The 16,920-nt window shown below is 37.7% G+C and overlaps 1 protein-coding gene across 10 annotated transcripts in view; it reads right to left on the bottom strand.

Moving 5' to 3' along the window:
• Positions 1 to 16,920, bottom strand: part of NEBL (nebulette) — a 270,414-nt gene that overhangs the window by 89,484 nt on the left and 164,010 nt on the right. For 5 of the 10 annotated variants that reach the window (XM_074865797.1, XM_074865783.1, XM_074865790.1 and 2 more), the window contains exons 1-2: positions 6,323 to 6,456; positions 6,156 to 6,227 (exon numbers count right to left, since the gene is read on the bottom strand). The exons of 2 other annotated variants lie outside the window; for them this stretch is intronic. In XM_074865797.1, the coding sequence (XP_074721898.1) occupies positions 6,156 to 6,227; positions 6,323 to 6,388 (138 nt within the window). In that variant the 5' untranslated portion in view covers positions 6,389 to 6,456. Of the gene's footprint in view, positions 1 to 6,155; positions 6,228 to 6,322; positions 6,457 to 7,108; positions 7,197 to 16,920 lie in introns of those variants that run through there. 3 more of the 10 variants (XM_074865755.1, XM_074865765.1, XM_074865774.1) reach the window with 3 other exon arrangements.

Here is a 16,920-nt window from a genome sequence, read left to right on the forward strand (position 1 = left end):
TAACTTCTAACAGAGACCTAGCAAGCACAGAATCTGTATAACATCATCAAGTGCCTCTGTATAAATCCAAGACTCACATGAACAAATGCAGAAGGCCCCTGTCACATCATTGCCTACAAAGCACCCCAACAGTCATGACATGCAATTAATAACAAAATTTCTTTAAGACCAAATTTTAAATTAAGCCATTTTTTAAATTATGTGTATGCACAAAGGAAACCATTTTTGAAGCAAAACACCAGAACATATTTTGAAAAAAAAAAAAAACAAAAAAAACCAAACAAACAAAAAAAAAGTCTTTTTTTTTTTTTTTTTTTTTTTGACAACCAACCTTTTTCTTACCATGAGGCAGACAATACAGGCAGGTATAATAACCATATGACAGCTGATGAAGTCAGAGTTAATGTTTGTATTAGTAAGACTGTAAGAAGGATACAGTCTATGGATATGGTGAATGTGTAGGGACCTTTATTACGTAAAAACTGTGTGAAGAAAGATGGTGAATTATGATGAGATGGACTAAATAAGTTTTGAAGATAGACACCTTACATGGACAGCCTTACATGGTTTTAGTGACATTTCTTTCTTTGTACATGAATAGTTTAGTTCAATGCAGATTGAATTATTTAGTATTAAGCTTTCATGGTTATTATCTGCTACCATTTCTCTAACCTCATTTTCACATTCTGCACAACAGCAGCTTGCATTTATGCACTCTAGACTTGCTGACAAGCACTGACAGAAGCAATATGATCTGCATCTGAGCATTACAGAAATACGCAGTCTTAATTTCCTCTTTCTCTGAATCCTTAATGGATATCACAAGTTCTAGTCTACGCTCCTCTACAGGGACCTGGAAAATTCATGAGAAGGATAGCAAAGTACATGGAATCAGCTCCTGTACTTTCTGATGCAAACTTTTCGTCCACCGCAAAATGGTTCAGATAATGCCAAATTAATCTCAAACTGATGACTAAAAAATCCTCACACAGGAAATAATTTTGGTTACTGTTGAGCTCATCCACGTTTGGACTACTGAAGGAACCTACGTCTCATTACCGAACCATATTGTCTGCCTTTGTGGATTACAGTCTATTCTAAACAAAAACTGTTTGGTGAACAATGGGTGTCATGATTTTATTCAGGGAGCCATGAATCCAATGGTTTATGCAACCTGTGTGTGACACCATACTCCTAGGTAAGCACACAGCAATACACAAAAAAGGGCAGGTTTATGATAAACATGAGTAGGCACTTACTGTTCAGCCTGCACACATGCATGCATGTACTTGCCAGTGTGTGTATGTATGTGCATATGCACAGCTTAAAAAAAAGGCTTCGTAGAATTATGTTCATTCACAATAACGGCTGAGAAGGGACATGGGAAATCTACGGAGCTGACTGTCTACTGGTTAGGTTTGATATCATTCCCAGTAGAAATTCCTGTAAAGCTGAGACTCTGGTAGAGGAGATGGAGAGTCGTGCTGCTCACAACCTAGATAAATCACCCACAGATATTTGAGAGCTGACTGTAATTATATCCATTTTAATTATAGAGCAATAATTACATTCAAAAATCAAACATGAAAGCTTCCTAAGGTATCTCTTAATTGCAGGGGGATGACATGACTAGAAGAAACAATCAAAGCTATCCTGATGTAGAAGTCATGCTTTCAAAATAATCGAAAGCAGTAAAGGACTAATGTTACCTCCTTACTCCTTTATTATTCACGTTTATGACAGTAATCCACAGAGGCCACAAAATGCAGGCTCAAATGAGCAATTTAGAGAGGACATATAACAAAATGTGTTGTCAAACATTGATCCAACACACTCCATTCTGCTACAGAAGCATCTGCATCACTTGGAATCAGAAATCTGGAAGATGAAATGGGACAAATATAATGAAGTCATGACATCTGCACTTAAAAAGCATATTTATTGTAAATGACGTAAGCAAGATGCTTAAGAAGTTGACTATGACTGAACATAACCAATGGCTGGAAGGAATACACAGAGAAGCTAACATTCCTCTTCAAAGTTTGGGGTTACAAACTCAAATGTCTAAAATACTGAATAGGAAATTCTGCCTGCGAGTGAGTTACCCTTCACCACAAAATACACTGTTTAGGCTGAGTAGATCTGGTAAGCCTTGTGAAAAAAACAAATAATAGGAAAAATTTGCAAATGATGGCCTGGAGCCACCACTGCTCTTTTGATACACTTTTGAAGTCCAATAGCTCACTAAAGGCCCAATTTTTAATAGCTCTCTCCTGATCTCTTTTTCTTCTCCCTGACTCATCATAAAACTACTCTGACCAGCAGCACAGCTATCCCGTAAAAGTGGATTAAAATTCCTAGACAACCACCAAAACAGTAAGCTTCAAATTGCATTTTTTTCTTAATGGATGTTATATGGCAAGATCAACTTTATAAAGCAAAGGCATCCAACCTTTAGGCTGAAGCTTGCTGGCTCGCCAAGAAAATTCATCTTGCCCATGGCCTGCGCCATCAGGCTTTCTCAGAGAGGAAACACAGAAGGAGACTGGGGGCTAAAGGAAAGGCTTTGATGGTAACAGCTTAATCCAAGCAGCCACCCTTCCTTTGTATTCAGGGGCACATATTAATCTAACTTTAATACGAATATACTTGATAAACTCTTCTTAGTATCTTAACATCAATGATGTAACCATGTTAACAGTCACCATGCCAAGATCCATTATAGAACTGTCATCTCTCAAAGGCCCATTTAAACTTAGACAAGCCACAAAAAGGTCTGAACCTTCTTATCTAGCTCTTATGCAAGACCAAGTGGGAACTTTTTTCCACTAAGGATTCCCTTTCCAACTCTACATTTCCTAATTTATAATCTTTCATAAGACTAAGAGCTGTGTAAGACCACAGATCCATCTAATACAAAATCCCCTCTCTGTGGTCACAGAAACCTAGGAAAAAATCATGAGAACAGGGCAAGCATATAGTATGATTGACCCACAGCATTTTACAGCAGTTTGGACCTCAAAGTCCTGCTGAATTAGAAGCTGTGACTAGTAATGGTGAGTCCAGAGGAACAAGTCCACCCTGAATTATGTAGTCACAACCCTATTGGTATGAGTGGTAAGGCACTCTGTTTCTGCACTTGACTCGGTCTCTTTGGCCCTTGCTTTATAACAGAGACATGCAAAAGCAAAGTTGGACTCCATACAAGGACACTTAAATGGCAAACAGTACTACTTTTTGCTACAGGGGAAAAGAAGCACTGGTACCATACATTACCACAATTCAGCAGAATCTTCAGAAGGCAGAATGTTTGCCTCTCTACCAAAAAGGATTATGATAGTTTGGTCAATGATCATTCTACTCATATAATAATTCCCCTCTCTGCTTATAACAGTACTCACAACATCACACCACACAATCAAAACAAAGAAGAGATGAAATCTACCAAAATGTGAGTAATACAAGCAAATGGACAGGCTCAGCTTCAATATGGAAAATAAAAGGCCTGGAAGGGAAGGTAATTCATATAAATCAAACACACATGACAGTTCTGAAAACATCTGTGGAATAATGGAGGGAGATTAAATGAAATGGCTTTAGGGAGAAACAATCCAGGGGGTATCACAGCCACAGAACAAACATCTGCCAACCTCAAATGAAAATGGGGATTTCCTCAAGAACCGGAGCACATAAACACTTCACAACTTCCCCTACATACAGTTCAAGGCTGACAGTTACGCATGCACTAAGGGCTGTCATCATAACACTTTTTTAAAACCATATTGCCAAATTAAAGTCAGCCTGCAAAGAATGCAGGGCAAGCATAACGCAACCCTAGTATCTCAGTCATGAGCACTCCTGGAGCTGCGCTCTGACGGAGAATCTGTGCTGACAGCTCCACTGGCAGAAAAGTACAATCACCCAGTCTCGTGGTCACCAAGGACACAGGCTGATGTCCCAAGGTCATCTTAGGGCCAAACTGCAAGGCCCATAAAACCACTGTGCACATTAAATGTACAGATGTACACCAACGATACATCCACACAAACAGCAGTTTCTGTAAAGATTCATGCTAAAAAGGATAAAGAATATATAAAAAGTTCTAAACGTTAATGAGTCAAAAATCAAAGGCAAGAATGAAAATTCCTTGCAGTTTATTGGCCTCCACAATGAAGTGTGCAGGGTGAGGAACTTACCCCCCAGCACAAAGGACTTCAGTGGTCATAAGAAATTCTAATTATAGCAAAAATATTGTGAAACAAAATTCATCCCTTATGCATATTCCATTCAAGTCAATGAAGAATCACCTATTGATTTCAGCAGAGATTGAGTAAGGCCCCAAAACTGGATGCCATTTTTAAACACAAAGTTTCTTCTTTGAAATTAAATTGGTCTGGACCATTACACATTACTACTGCTTTGAAAGCATTAATGACATTATGCTTTACTTATCTCAAGGAAAATCTAACTCTCTTGCAGGCTAAATGCATCACAAGTTTTCAGCAAAAGCCCATATTCCTGAACTATTACAGGCTTCGGAAACCTGACTTGACTTAGTTATTCACCTTATCTCCCAAACCGTTGCAGAAAATCAGAGAAAATACAGCCACTCCATTTAACAGTTAATTAACAGCCACAGACAACATTACCCCTAATGGGTACATAGCACAGCAATAATTCCTTTTCAATTAAAGAAATTCAGCATTTTTCAAGAAGTTTTTGCCTTTAAGAACAGTAACCATGTTTAGAAACAAGTTGCATGGAAGCAATAAACGTATTTTAGGTCAGATAAGTGCTCCAGGTCCATTTCCATTTTAGCCTTTACATGAGTTGACAGGCACTTATTGTACCATATGCCATTCTTTTGCCAAATCAAGCATTGTAGATAACCATCAGTAAAAATATTATAAACTCTACTACTTCCTGAAGTAGCTTGAGATTACACTGGAGCCACCTTGGTAGGTTCTCTTAAGGATCTATGCAATTTTCAGCACTCTTTCTGTGAAAATTGAAGTATTACCGGACAGTATATGGACAAGGACAAAACTTTGACCTTGTCAAGTCACACTTTCAAGCCAGCACTGTAACACCTACACATCCCAGATACTGTTTTTCTCAGTTACCTATTCTTTTCTGATACATAACCCCTAATAATTTATACCTTAAGTGTAGAATCTGTATGTTCTATTCTCATAAAATGAACATACTCATTCACCTTGAACAATAACATCCTAAAGCTAAGTATCAGATTACAACACAACATAATGCTAGACTTAATTTTTCGGTTTCTTTAGAAGAATGCTTGTTAAAGCAAGTCACTCTCTTCTCAGTAATGTCTCCTCTGCTGCCAGTCACCATCCTCACAGGAGAAATATCACTCTTCACTCCCATTCACATGAAGGGACAAAGTTACTCTTCAGACACACTTTCCCAGAGGGACACAGAAATTAAACTGCCATCAAGGTAAATCTGATGTTGTTACATTTAAGCAGTTGGATCTACTCAAATTTAAAATGTCTTGGATCCAATCTAAGATGTTTATATAATGTCTATATCTGATCGACAGTTTTAAAAAATATATAGTAACCAAGTTAAGAACTTGCTAGTTAAATAATTTTTAAAGATATTCTATCATTTCAGTGGATTATTCCTTTAAAGGTAAGTCAATAATAATATGCTAAGCAGTTTTGAGCATCTATCACCAGAGACCAATAGATAACACTTAAAATTCATCTGTTCTATTTTTATCCTCCCTCCTTACAGCTATGTATATTGGCAGCCAGTTCTGTTCTAGCCAATCAAACTTCATAGGACGAGGCTAGAACTAGAAAAAAGACTGCCTCTTCCTGATGAAATTGGCCAAGGTGTTCTCATGGGAGACACCCTCCACAAGACCCACTTTTTGGAACATTCTTCTGCCTAGGGCTTATGCTTCATACCGTCCAAGTGCTCGGAAAAGCTCATCCTTCTGCAGCTGATAATTTAAGGTACCAGACTAGTCTGTGCTTTTCTATTATTTTCTGTCCTTTTATATTTGAGGCTTGGATGGGTACATGCTGCACTGCACATATCTGAAAAAAATATCTATCATTAATATAAACCCACTTGAAAAGAGAAATGCAAATGTAAGGATGCAAAGAGTCACCATCACTTACATCACTTATTATTTCACTGCATTTTCGGGCCAGTTCCATATTTCTGTCCTCAATAACAGGCTTGAGGAAGACCTGTAAGAGAAAGGTAATCATTCCATGTTTATTGTCCTAAAAGGTAACAATAGAAGGAAATAAATACTTTTCAAATCTATTGGGGTGTAACTCACCTTTTCTTCTTCTTCCCCATCCTCATTTTCATCTTCCCTGAGATCCTGAATGACGGACACTCGCATTTTAATACTTTGCAGAAAACAACAATGAAAACTCTAAAAAGGTTCAGCACTGTAGGAAATGGCTCAGACCCTACAGCATGCCTGGGAATCAATGCTTTATTTGTGTCTTCCACTTCACTTAACTCTACCAGGGCTCCTTCCTTATTTAGGCAGCACTTGACAGTCTTTATCTGAGCAATTCAGTGTGAGTGAACTGAAAGGCATTGCAGATGGCCTTGCTAGCTATCAGTTGCAGCAGAGCTAATGCTTTCTTACAGATAAAATATAATTAAATGACCTATCCCAGTCAACTATTTTTAAAACTACTATGAACACAATTAAAATGCTGTGATGCAGTTAATTCATAAGTAATTTAGTAAAATTAACAGGCTTAAAAGTTATGGGAAAACTGCCCAGTTCTAAGATTCAAGACATCATCAACTCCAAAAGCAGTTATCACAGAACTTTAGTTTGTGATCAATATCAATAATAGAGCTTTTTGATTTAAAAAAGCACACTATTCTCATTTTCCAGTATATTTTTCAGGAAACATTCCTTTTCCAGAGAGCATATAAAATTCCTTAAATGCTTTGAATATTATGTCAGCTGAAGCTTAAACCTGCGCGTACATAGATACAAACACATCTGTATACTTACAAGTATACATGGCTATGAATTTCCACAAACACAAATGTTCCTTCACTGTTAAAAAATGTCATGGTCTGTAGTCTCAAAACCAACCTTTTTCAGTATGAAGTCATTGACTCCAGCTGCAATGAAACTCAAAGATATCCTTATGCCGATGGATATAGTGTCACAGCGTTTGCTTCTGTAAAACAAGCAAGGAGGTATTACAGGACCAGCTGGAGAAACCAACAAACCACCATTTTAACATTATTTTTCTTTCCAAACTGTAGCTTATATACTTGTCATTTTATAGAGGTTATGATTTTGAACTTTATCTATCAAGTGATTCACCACTATACAGCTTTGCAGTGAGAAAAAGATATAAGGAATGTGTGCTCTTAAAAAACCTCGAAAGAATTTTAAATACTTGTGCCAACCACACGTCCTTAGAGCTTATTTAAAAACACACATTTCCTTAGAAAAAGAAACATTTCAAAGAAGAGGAAAGATACAGCATTTGACTTAGTCTGAAAATTTGAAAAAAAAATATCAAGAACAAAGGCACAAACTGCTTTCAGTCTATAATAATCAAGAGACAGAATCCTTTATATGCTAATAGTACAATAAGCTTCAAGATTTTTCATTCCTCTATTTCAAATATAAACTCCTGAAGTTCAGATTGGGATTGGCATTGATGAAGTTCAGGTTGAAACTAGAAGTCTGGTTTGTATAGGTGAGAATTACCTGTAATTTATGCTGACTACTTTTGGAGCTCAATATGTTTCATCCTTGTGGAAACAAATGGTTTAGTCTTACAAGATGGTATTCACAGTAACAGGTCATTTTTGAAGATTATGGCCACAGCAAATATATTCCTAAACAGACTCATGCATAATTTCAAGGGCCACATGTTAAGGAGACAGAGTACCTACAAAAGTGCCAGACAGAAACACAGCACCAAGGCTTCATTTGGGGATTTTTGTGATAATATTGCAAATACTGTATTCTTTCAGTGCAGTTAATTTCCCCTTCCTTCCTGCATTTAATAAATATTTTAAGTGGAGACCTTGAGAAATATTTCAGAGGGCAAAAAAGAACTATTAGTAGCTGCAAAGCTTGCTGAATATGGGAAAATATTTGCTATTTTTTGCACCAGAAAGCAAATATGGTCAAAATGATGAAGTCAAAACTGTTCGGGTTTGGGGGGAGAGGAGGGGTCTGTTCAGCTTTTTAACATGCTTACATTGTATCTGGTGGTTTTTCAGCAGCTGGACATACCAGAATTTATATATTAATTGTGGCTTTCCTGTAATGGTTTCTGCGTAATAAAGATCTGCTTTCTCTTTAGCATGATCTTCAACTGATTTGGTAGAATTCATTTTTTCCCATTTTTACATCATCTGCATCAGGCATAACTGAGCATCCAAATATGCTATGTCCCATGTAAACTTCCCTAATACAGGGATTGCAAGACAGCTGCTATAACTCATCATATTAAAGAAAAATATAATACTATGCACAAAGGGAGCAAGGGAAAAAATATCACAGTATCAACTAACCACACACAAGTTATTCAAAATGGCACTCTTCACATAACAGATGCAGCAAGAGACTATATGACACAGAAACATTCTTCACTTTTTTTCATCCTCCTCAAAACACTGAATACTGTCAGATTGCATTTATTGTGCAATGACGCAAGCCTGAAAATTAAAAATATCCAGATATGATTCAGGGAAGAAATTGTTATGACCATTTAACAGTTGCATAGTTTAGCAGTGTATTATCACAGAATCACAGAATCATCTAGGTTGGAAAAGACCTTGAAGATCATCCAACCATTAACCTAACACTGACCATTCCCAACTACACCATATCCCTCAGCGCTATGTCAACACGACTCTTAAACACCTCCAGGGATGGGGACTCCACCACCTCCCTGGGCAGCCCATTCCATCGCCTAACAACCCGTTCTGTAAAGAAATGTTTCCTAATATCTAGTCTAAACCTTCCCTGGTGCAACTTGAGGCCACTCCCTCTTGTCCTATCGCTTGTTACTTCATTAAAGAGACTCATCCTCAGTTCTCTGCAACCTCCTTTCAGGTAGCTGTAGAGGGCAATGAGGTCTCCCCTCAGCCTCCTCTTCTCCAGACTAAACAACCCCAGTTCCCTCAGCCGCTCCTCGTACAACATGTGCTCCAGACCTTTCACCAGCTTCGTTGCCCTTCTCTGGACACGCTCGAGTAATTCAATGTGCTTTTTGTAGTGAGGGGCCCAAAACTGAACACAGCAATCGAGGTGTGGCCTCACCAGTGCTGAGTACAGGGGTAAGATCACTTCCCTGTCCCTGCTGGCCACGCTATTTCTGATGCAAGCCAGGATACCATTGGCCTTCTTGGCCACCTGGGCACACTGCTGGCTCATGTTCAGCTGGCTGTCAATCAACACCCCCTGGTCCCTCTCTGACTGGCAGCTCTCCAGCCACTCCTCCCCAAGCCTGTAGCGCTGCTGAGGGTTGTTGTGGCCCAAGTGCAGCACCCGGCATTTGGCCTTATTGAACCTCCTACAGTTGGCCTTAGCCCATCGCTCCAGCCTGTCCAGGTCTCTCTGCAGACCCTCCCTACCCTCGAGCAGATCAACACTCCCACCCAACTTGGTGTCATCTGCAAACTTACTGAGGGTGCACTCGATCCCCTCGTCTAGATCATCAATAAAGATGTTAAACAGGAGAGGCCCCAAAACCGAGCCCTGGGGGACACCACTCGTGACCGGCCGCCAACTGGATTTAACTCTGTTCACCACAACTCTTTGGGCCCGGCCATCCAGCCAGTTCTTTACCCAGCGAAGCGTGTGGCCATCCAAGCCACGAGCAGTCAGTTTCACCAGGAGAATGCTGTGGGAAATGGTGTCAAAGGCCTTACTGAAGTCAAGGTAAACAACATCCACATCCACATTATGATTCTATTATCAGCCTGCAGGTCAAGGACAAGCTTAGGTTACTTCCATAAGAGGCAATAAATAAACTAGGATCAGCAGGCATGTTTGGCATAGCAAATGTTTTGTATGTTTTACAGGTATTTTAAAAACTACTCTAAAAATACTAAATCTACTCTGAATAATGACCTATTTAAAATGCTGAGCTTTACACCCCCAAAGCGATTACGAAGGATGTTGTATTAAAGATGACTTTTCATGTGCAAAACCTCCAAACTGACACTTCTGAACCATTTTCTACTGTATATAATGGAATGTAGTAGTAATTTATTCTGGCACCAAACAGCACCCATTAAACAAAATCCAACTGTACAGAATTTTAAGAAAACACTGTAATGGACTGCTAAGCTGTGTATACACAATATTTGTATGCATACAGGGCAAAAAATAGATTTTATTATTGCATTATAGATATCTTAAAATGCACGCAATGGCGAGAAACGGATTCTTCAGGGAAGTACCCAATATGAACTCATTCAAATTTTGTAAGGGGATGTTGCACAGCTCCACATTGCTACTTCCAGCCACCCTGCATGGATGTTTCACATCTCAGTGTAAATTTAGCTTTAAGAATGAGGTTATTTTGTTGAAGAAGCGGCAATAAAATCAAAATTACTGTATGTTGTCTAGATTGTTTACAGAAGCACAGCATTTGCAGTACACAATCTTCACTGTGTATCAACTTTTCACAGATAAGACAAGCCTTCTAGAAGCAAACTATATGCCTTATCCTATGAAAGGAGACAGCTGAATCTCCCAACACTTATGGCAATCATTTGATTGTGTCAATGCACTATTTTTTGACACAGAACATTACTCGAGTACTTGGTCTAAATGTCTATCTGCTGAGGAGGCAGAAGGGGAAGAAACATGGGGTATAAGGAGCCCAAGTCCCCATGAGTACAAGTTGGCCCAGCATGCAAATGGTTCAGGCACACAGTTGTGCAGCTTTCCTGCTTTGATCACACACAGCTGTGTCCACATCTGGTCAAAGCCCTGCCATCTCCTTGTCCCTTTATCAATCTTTTAAGATACACATTTGGGAGATGTTAGCCCAGAAAGTTAAAAGGCTTCATCTCGTTTTGGCCCTGATACACATAACAATTTAGCAGTTGTGCTCAGTTCTGTCACTGAACAAACAATACCGCCGTTGGACTTCTTTGGCACAATCCCAAAAGCCGAGATCTGCAATATCCACATGTACTGTTGAGCTGAAAGAACTTTACCACTCCACAGAAGAGCAGAAACTGTGCTTGTCCTAGAAAAGGTACCAGAAATGTCACAATCTCAAACCTATTCAGCAGGCTTCCTCATGGGGTACCTGAACATAGGTTTCAAGTTATGGACCAAGGCTGGAAAATCTGCACAGCATTATAGTGAGAGGCATATACACATTATGAATATACTCCTTTCAATTCTGGACTTAAAACCTAGTAAGAACAGAGGTAGAGTTTTAGTGTTTTAACTATCCTGCTTCCAATGAGTTAAAAATCAACCCACAGTCATCCCTGAATTGAAAATGTTATTTTCTGTTCTTACTGGACAGACACACACATCACTGAAATAAGTACAATTAATTCAACACAACACAGCTGGTGGTCTCTTTTCAAAAAGCACAGAAGACATTTGTAAGCGCTGAGATTCAATTACTTCTCATTTCTAGAAATACCCATCTATCAGACTGAAAGTTACTAGCAGCCCTGCACAAGGAAGTTCACAGTTAGGCTATCAGCACCACAATCACAAACAGAAAGGAAGTGAGGGATCCCAGCCCGCCAATTTTAACCTCCCCTGAACATGAAATACCAATTAACATTAACAACAAAAATTCAAGAGAGAGTTCTATTTAGAAGAAAAGCTTACCCATAAGCTTGTATCTGTCAGATCATTAACAGTGCATTTATCAACAACACTTCAAAACCTTCAAATATCTCATGGTTCTAAGTTAAAATTTTCATTCAATTAAAGTTATTTTATTTAAGGTTTTGGTAAAGCAGAGATTAACAATGGTATTTTTAAAGATGAATATAAACAAGATGTAAGATTACCGATTTGTGGATCCCAGAAAACCAGAAAATACATAAATACAGTTTTTGCAAACACATACTCACAGAGACTTTGTCTAGCCCAACTGGATCTTGATGACAGAGCATTTAAGATGTCTATACGGTACAACTAGTTTCACATAATAATATCCAATCTAATCTAGTTACAGAAGCAGTGTAGCTATGCTAGAATGACACTGCCTGAGTTAACAAACTCTTTCCCACACAGCTAATTCTCCTGAGAAATGAACCCATTCAGAAGTAGAAGTATTTATCAGAGCACAAGATTGTGCCATGTCAATGTAACCTTAGCTGTGATCAGCAACAATACACTGAAATAAACCAGCATAAAGCTTTTTCAGATATTAATGCATTCTAAAAAACCACAAAAGCTCAGCTTCATTTTTCTGACAATATTCATAATTGCCTACTACATTTGCACAATAATTTTTAACCCTCAAAGATGGTATTTCCTAAATGGGATATATAGTTTCACCTGGGGTTTTTTTCTAATTTTTCATTTGTCAGGAAATTAAATCCTCAACAACAGGGGAATTTTGTCTTTCCACACACACACACCCACAGTATTTTCCATTTAACCAGACGCCTGAAAAATCTACCAGTCTTAGAGCTCTCTTCACAAGTTGATGCATCAGGAGCTGAGACCAGAATCAGCCGTGTCTGGCTGCATTGCAACTGTTTAATCCACTCTTTCTGACATAGCTGTGGCATTTCCCTTTCTTGCCAAGTGTCATAAAACCCCTCTCCCCTTACTCAAGTGTCCAACTAGGTATGGGAGTCCACTGGTGATAACAGCTCTGGAGTGTTATCTGGGCAGCTGAGGTTCTTCAGCACTCCCCACCTCTTAATAGTACCATTAAAACAATGAATAGTCAAGACATTTATTCCTATTACCTACAAAACTGGAGCCCTGATGCTAGTTCTGTATGCTAGTAGTTGAGCAACCTGCACGCTAGTCCCCTGTAGCTGGTGGAAAGTAGTACACATCCAAGCTATCCCTCTACCCTGCAACTTGTGGCTCAGATTTCACAAAGGCTTTTCTACAGAAGATAGCTAGAAAATGAAATTATCAGCTGCCTGGTTTACTGTGTGAGGGATCCATAAAAGCAAATCCCATTCAGCAGAAGAGAGATTCAACAGATAAGTTACAGCTTTTCTCTTAGGACTTTTCAAATGGAGAAAAGTTTAGATAACAGATCAAAGTTTTCCATTCACAAAATTTTCATTTTATCCAAACCTAAATCCTAAGGAAGGAAGAGCCAAGACTATATAATAAGAATTTGGAAATTTTACCTTGTTATAAATCACATCTAAAATTACCAATTATCATAGGTAAAAGGTATGAGGCCAGTAATAAACAAGTTCTATTTTGCCTCAATAAATCCGAAAAAGCTAAAGATACTCCCCTTCTCCTTTCAGTGGCTATATATTCATATACATCTTACTGTAATCTGAAATAACAGAAAGATATATTTGGCTTATATATAGACTCTTGCATATGTATTCTTAGCCATATAGACTGAGCATGGGTACTTACCAGGAATTTTTCTTGTGCCATTACTTTGAATTCAACTGCCTGAACTGACAGGATCTCCCAGAGCCAGAAAAGAAAATTGGGCCTTTCCTAAAATTTAAGTTCAGTTGTAATTACATTCACCAGCCTGTAACTTTCACTTACTTAATGCAGTTTTCTAGAAACTAAAACCACAGTGGTTTATTTTACTTGTATTTAATTGAGAGTTTTGTTCTCCACATTTTTGCACTTCTTGTGTTTTGATAGACCTAATAGCATAACTTCACTCATACTCTCTTCTGAAGAGAGTAATACTATAAGTAACAGACAAATTTAAAAAACCCTTTATAACTTTACTGTTCTGGAACATTTCATGTTACTATGATTCTCAAGTAAGTTAAATTTGCAGCAAATTGCTATGGACAGCTAACACTATAACAAAAGCTAAGTTCTTCATTGACATTTATTTAAAATCATAGCTTTTACATTTCAGAACAGTCTTCAGAAAACTCCCCAAAACAGAAAAGATTAAACTAAATAGGCCAGGATAAAAATAGAAACATAATGAACATATTTGAAGTAACAGAAGTCACTTGTTCAATGATGAAAAATTTATTCAAGTAACCATTTTTTTGATCAAGACAAATAATTTCAAGTCATAAATAATTGATGGAGAAGGTGTATTCTGAAATATCTTCAGATCCCAAAAGACAAAAATAGAACTGTAATTATGTAAAACATACAATGCCCTTATTGTGCTTAAAATTACTGACTCTTAAATAGTTCTCGTTTGGAGAAACTAGTTTACCTTTTCTTCTACTTTGTGAATTGCTCCCATCGTAAGATTTAAACAAGAAAACAAGTTGCACATACTTTGTGTCCAAGAAGGTTTAAATGTGGATTGCCATAGTCAAGCTTCCCTCTTAACCCATCATGCGTGGAACAGCAGGCTAAGACAACTATACACAAGAGCTGTACAATTAATTTAGCAGTGTATTCAAAGACAAAGCACTTTATATATAAAACGCACATTCAGAAAACATTCATAATTTTCAAGAGAGAGAGTTTATAATGACTGATGGATAGCTCATTCTTTCCAAAAAGCTGCTGTGGCAAAATATTCTGATTGAACAGAGTAAATATTATTTTTGAAGTACTTATAATAGGGTACAATGGATTTGGGAATACAACTATTAATATCCCTGTACTGAAAAGAGTCTTACAGCAAAAAGCCCTATACTAAGGGCTCTCTGGACAGCCTAATGCTGTAATTGAGTTCATGGTTGTAATTCAGGAGAGCAACTTACAAGTTCTTAAGCATTAACTACAGCATTGAAGAAAATACACTAAAAATACAATAGCTAGCAATAATAAGTCACAGGAATGTTAGATCCTTATGTACACTCTGTTTAACAATGATACACACAAGTTTCCATGACAACAGTGACAAGATGATAAAAACATCTGCTTCCATCATCCAATGAAAAATACATTTCTGCTTATATCACTGATGAAGTGGCAAGCACTTAATTTAGAAATGTCGACTTGCATTTAGTAACATGTTTTATATTCAGAGGAATGTGCATCATATTTTTAAAGGATTTAATTGAATATCTGAAGCAGATTAAAATGATTCATGATCTGATTTTTTTAGTCTTTTAAATCAAGTTACATAAAAATTTACTTTTTAGTTTAGTCACTGTCCATAGTTGAGCTGCAAATTTCAGCTTAAAGATTTTTTTCCCCCATGGAAATCTCTTTTGCATAGATCAAATAAATGCTGATCTAGCATTTCCCAAAGAAACAGTGAAGATTTCAGCAGAATAATGCCTTATTTTTAAATTGGCTTCATTTTGCTCTATCATTCATAAAAAATGATGATAAGGCAGTTCTGCTTTATCAGTTACATAACTTGCTTTCACATTAGAGCATCATCTTAGTTCTAGTCTGAATTGTTTTCTCAAAGTAGTAGTGGCCACAAAACTGGCATTTCTTGCTCCAGCTACTTTATAGTCATTCCTGGGACCTGGTTACCCCTGAAAACAAGCAATTCCAATGACAACAGTGGAATTAAAACTTGCAGTTATCTCGCAGTTACTTCTAGGTCAGCATGCCTCTCAATGTATAAAGTACCATCATAATACTTACTAAAATGCCAGTTCTCACATATTACTATAGGAAAAAATAGTTCCTATAAATTAATAATAAAATTTAGCCCTACGGTGCTCTTCATATAACACAGTACATCTAAATTACCACATTAAAAGCACACTGAATTACAGTTCTTCAAATCAAGGAAGGCTAATGCCTGCACCACATGAAATAACGCAGTAAGTACCTTCTGAGAGGAGGAAGACAAAAGAAATAATATGGCAATGTTTTGTACACTACAGATTATCCAGAAATACCACCTTTGGGCATGATTACTTGTTGCAGTTAATAACATTAAAGAACAAGAACTACTTTATAGTCATACAGCTTCTTGTGGATAAGATTTTAAAGAATTTTATAAATACAGGGCTAGAGTCTTTGATGGAGGATACTGACACAGAGCAAGCCAAGTCCTCTCCCTGTGCCCAGACATTTGATGACTAGGCTGGAGCCAGGCTGAAGTATGACCAGCCACTGGTAGGTCTAATCTAGCCCAACCAAAAAACCTCCTCCAGATCATATTGCTGATTCAAGGCTACTTGAAAATCACCGTACAGCCAGAGGTTTGGGAGGTGCAGCAGATGATTCAGGGAACAAGCTGTCTTAAGTTTCCTTTGAACATCTGGAATTTTGTAAAGAGAATTCAGGCCAGGATAAATAACTACTCTACAGAATTGCTTCTCGCTATATACCTGAAGATATATGATCATCCTATAATTCTGTTTTACAAGGTAGAGAACAAGGGGCCATGAAGTAAAGCAGCATCTCCACAGTAAGAAAGGCAGCCTGCGATGAATCAAGATTTCTTGACTCCCAGCCCTACAGTTTTAATGCTGATATCATAGAGCTGCTCAGCAGGATTTTTCCTGGCTCTTTTTCAGTGATATTTCTGTTCACTCATTTCCAGCATAAACTAACTCTTAGCTTATGTACTCTACTTACAGCATTGAAGATGGGTTTTTTCCTAGAACATTTTGATATCTGTTAAACAAATTTTAGTGTTAATATAACCTAAAAAATAAGAAAGGAAAAAGTGGGAGGAGAACAGAACATTGAGCAGTCTTTCATTTAGGACCTTATACTAAATTATGATTAGTATGTGACTGGGTTAACGTGCAGTACAGAGTTATAATAACAGTGTAGTTACTTGTTATGCAAATTAATTTTCATGTCTATTGAGTTATGGGTAGTAACTATTTGGC

This window comes from Strix uralensis, chromosome 1 (assembly GCF_047716275.1).
Source record: "Strix uralensis isolate ZFMK-TIS-50842 chromosome 1, bStrUra1, whole genome shotgun sequence".
Lineage (NCBI taxonomy): Eukaryota > Metazoa > Chordata > Aves > Strigiformes > Strigidae > Strix > Strix uralensis.